Genomic DNA, 2,749 nt, shown 5'->3' on the forward strand with positions numbered 1-2,749 from the left:
TCCCTGATAAAGACAAGAGACAAACATGAAGAATAAAGGCAGGAAAAGGAACTAAGACTTGTGAGAACTGAAGTCCCATGTAATCAGGCAGGTTTTATAACCCTTCCATGCCTCAGTTTCCACATCTGAAATGGGGTGACTGTTTGGATTCTAGAGTTAATATATGTATACAAGATAATGTGTGCAAACCTGACATAGAACAGTGTTTCTGTGACTGTCTGGTATTCAATAAATATTTATAGAATAAAAAAGGAGGCAGGTGTAGATTATAGAGAGAATGAAGTAGCCAATAAGGGGGGAGAGAGACAGAGACAGAGAGACAGAGAGCACGAAGGTGAAGAGAGGAGTGAATGAAAGAGCAAGCAGAGAATCAGTAAGAAAAAGGCAGCTCACATAATGTAAAAATAGGCAGATTAGAATAGGTTCTTCGCCAAAGTGGATTTCCAAATGGTCAATACACACATGAAAGGTGCTCAAACTTTAATTGTTAAGGGAAAGTGAATGACAACCCCATAATGAAACGTCACTCATATCCACTAGAAGGACTAAAATTTAAGAAATATCTGACCATACCAAGTGTCAGCGAGAATGTGGAAAAACTATGACTCTAATATACTGCTGGTGGGAATATAAAATGGTGTAGCCATTTTTGAAAAGTTTGGCAGTTTTCCATAAAGTTAAACACACACCTACCATATGACCCAACCAGCCATTCTACTCCTTCGTATGTACCCAAAAGAAATGAAAGCAGATCTCTACACAAAGACTTGTATAACAATACTCATAGCAGCTTTATTCATGAGGCCAAAAAGGAGTGTTTCTTATAACAGCAAAAGATTGGGGGAAATGCCCATCAATACTGGACAAGTCAAATGATTCTGTAACGTCTATGCTTTGAAAGCTCTTTATGAACTGACAAGGAGTGATCTCATTTAAAAAAGCAAAGTTCAGGAGTGTATATAGCATGTTAGCATTTATTGGCACAAAAGGGAAAAATAAAAACTGATGACGATGATGATGATAAACAGTTATATGGCATCTACTGTCTGCCAAACACTGTTCTAAGTGCCTTACATGTATTTGGGTATTACTATTATCCCTCTTTTATAATTGAGCAAACTGAGCCTTATATGTGTAATTTATGGGTAAATTAACTCTGAAAGGAAACAAGCAATTATTAATAATTGGGGAAACTCGGTAGACAGAGGGTAGAATTTCACTGCATACCTCTTTAAATGATTTGTTTTTTTGACCCATGTGAATATATACGCAAAAAAGTTAAACAAAATTTTAAAATAAATTAATAGAAGAGTTGGTGGGTGGGTAAACATCTAAGCCAATCCCTGTCCAGAAAATTCCCTCCCACAGCACATGAAAGAACTCAAGACTCACAGAGTTGAGACAGGAAGGCTTGGTCTCCAAGAAGGTCCTCGTGGTAGAGGCTGAACCAGCCCTCAATCACCATGTGAATGAACCCACACACTGCAAACCAGCACAGGGAGAGTCGCCGCCAAGTCCCCAGTGGGATGACCGCAGCATGTCCAGACAACAACCATGTGGTCACAACTAAGACCCCAGAGACAGAGAAGAGGCCAGCCAGGAGATGCCAGGTAGAGTAGTCATTAGGCACAAAGTTGTCCAGTCTCAGGTGCCGAGGCCAGTATGGGTGCAAGGGGCTAGCACTGGTGGCCATGTCTTTGTAGGCTGATGGCTGTGTGTGGATAAGTAGAAAAGAGAAAAAAGAAAGAGAAAAATCTGAATAGAAAGCACAGAATGAGAGCATAAAATCAAATCTGAATGGTTTGTTATATAAGAAACACAAATGGACTAAATTTTTCAGTTTACAGACTTGTAAAACTGGATTAAAAACAATCTATATGCTGTTTTAAAATCATGACTATAAGGCCTTAGACTGAAAGTTTGTTCCTTCGGGAGCTGTATGATATGGTAGACACAGGAACCAGACCAGGTCCCTGTCCTCAGGGGTCAGGGTCAGCTTTAGAAGACACAGGAACCGGGCCTGGTCCCCAACCTCATTGGTCATCCTCTGTGAGGGAGACACAGGAACCAGGTCTGGTTCCCGCCCTCAGGGGTCACAGTCTGGTGGGGGAGAGACTGCAAATAGGTTGGGTTCTATTGCAGGGGTGTCTTGCATTGTTCAACGGAGAGCTATTCTCTCCCTGCAGTCCTGGAAACTTCAGGACAGAAGAGAGAAGACTAATGAGGACCACGACCCTCAGATTCAGTATGTGGAAAGCCAAACCCTTCCTGCAATAGCGCACACCACTGCCGAAATAAAATAAAGAGGCGAGTGGAAGACATAGATTTAGCGCGCGCGGAGCTTAAAGAGGAAAAGGAGGTCAAATTACAGAGACCACCAATCAGAACTAGACTCTTCTAATCCAGCTGTCCAATGAGGAGGCTCTTCTGTAGTCTGGACAACCACGCGGTAGCCGGGAGTGTCGCGCAAGCGCGTGCGGGGTGTGGAAGTGCAGCGAGATGGAGGGGGCAGTGTATCGCGCAGGCACTCCGAGGGCCGGCCGTTTAGCTCTGGAGCTAGGGGATAGAGTGGCAGGCCAGGTGGAGGGCACTCACCTAGCGGCGCGGTCGCAGCGGCTTCTCCCACAGGGTCTCGGCTTTGCTGAGGCTGGCCCGGTGGCTCCGTAACAGCCCTAGTTCAGACCTAACCCCACACAGGTTCCTCGTCTTAAGGAGTTGGTTAGGGCTGGGAAGGCAAATCTGCTCCCAA

At 44.2% G+C, this 2,749-nt stretch overlaps 1 protein-coding gene across 1 annotated transcript in view; it reads right to left on the reverse strand.

Annotated features, from left to right (window-relative positions):
- EBP (emopamil binding protein (sterol isomerase)) overlaps positions 1-2,749 on the reverse strand; it is a 4,168-nt gene extending 1,419 nt beyond the window's left edge. The window contains 2 exon segments of the mRNA XM_006922761.3: positions 1,372-1,711; positions 2,596-2,749. Coding sequence (XP_006922823.1) covers positions 1,372-1,693 — 322 coding nt within the window. The 5' untranslated portion in view covers positions 1,694-1,711; positions 2,596-2,749.

This window comes from Pteropus alecto, unplaced genomic scaffold (assembly GCF_000325575.1).
Source record: "Pteropus alecto unplaced genomic scaffold, ASM32557v1 scaffold669, whole genome shotgun sequence".
Taxonomy (NCBI): Eukaryota; Metazoa; Chordata; class Mammalia; order Chiroptera; family Pteropodidae; genus Pteropus; species Pteropus alecto.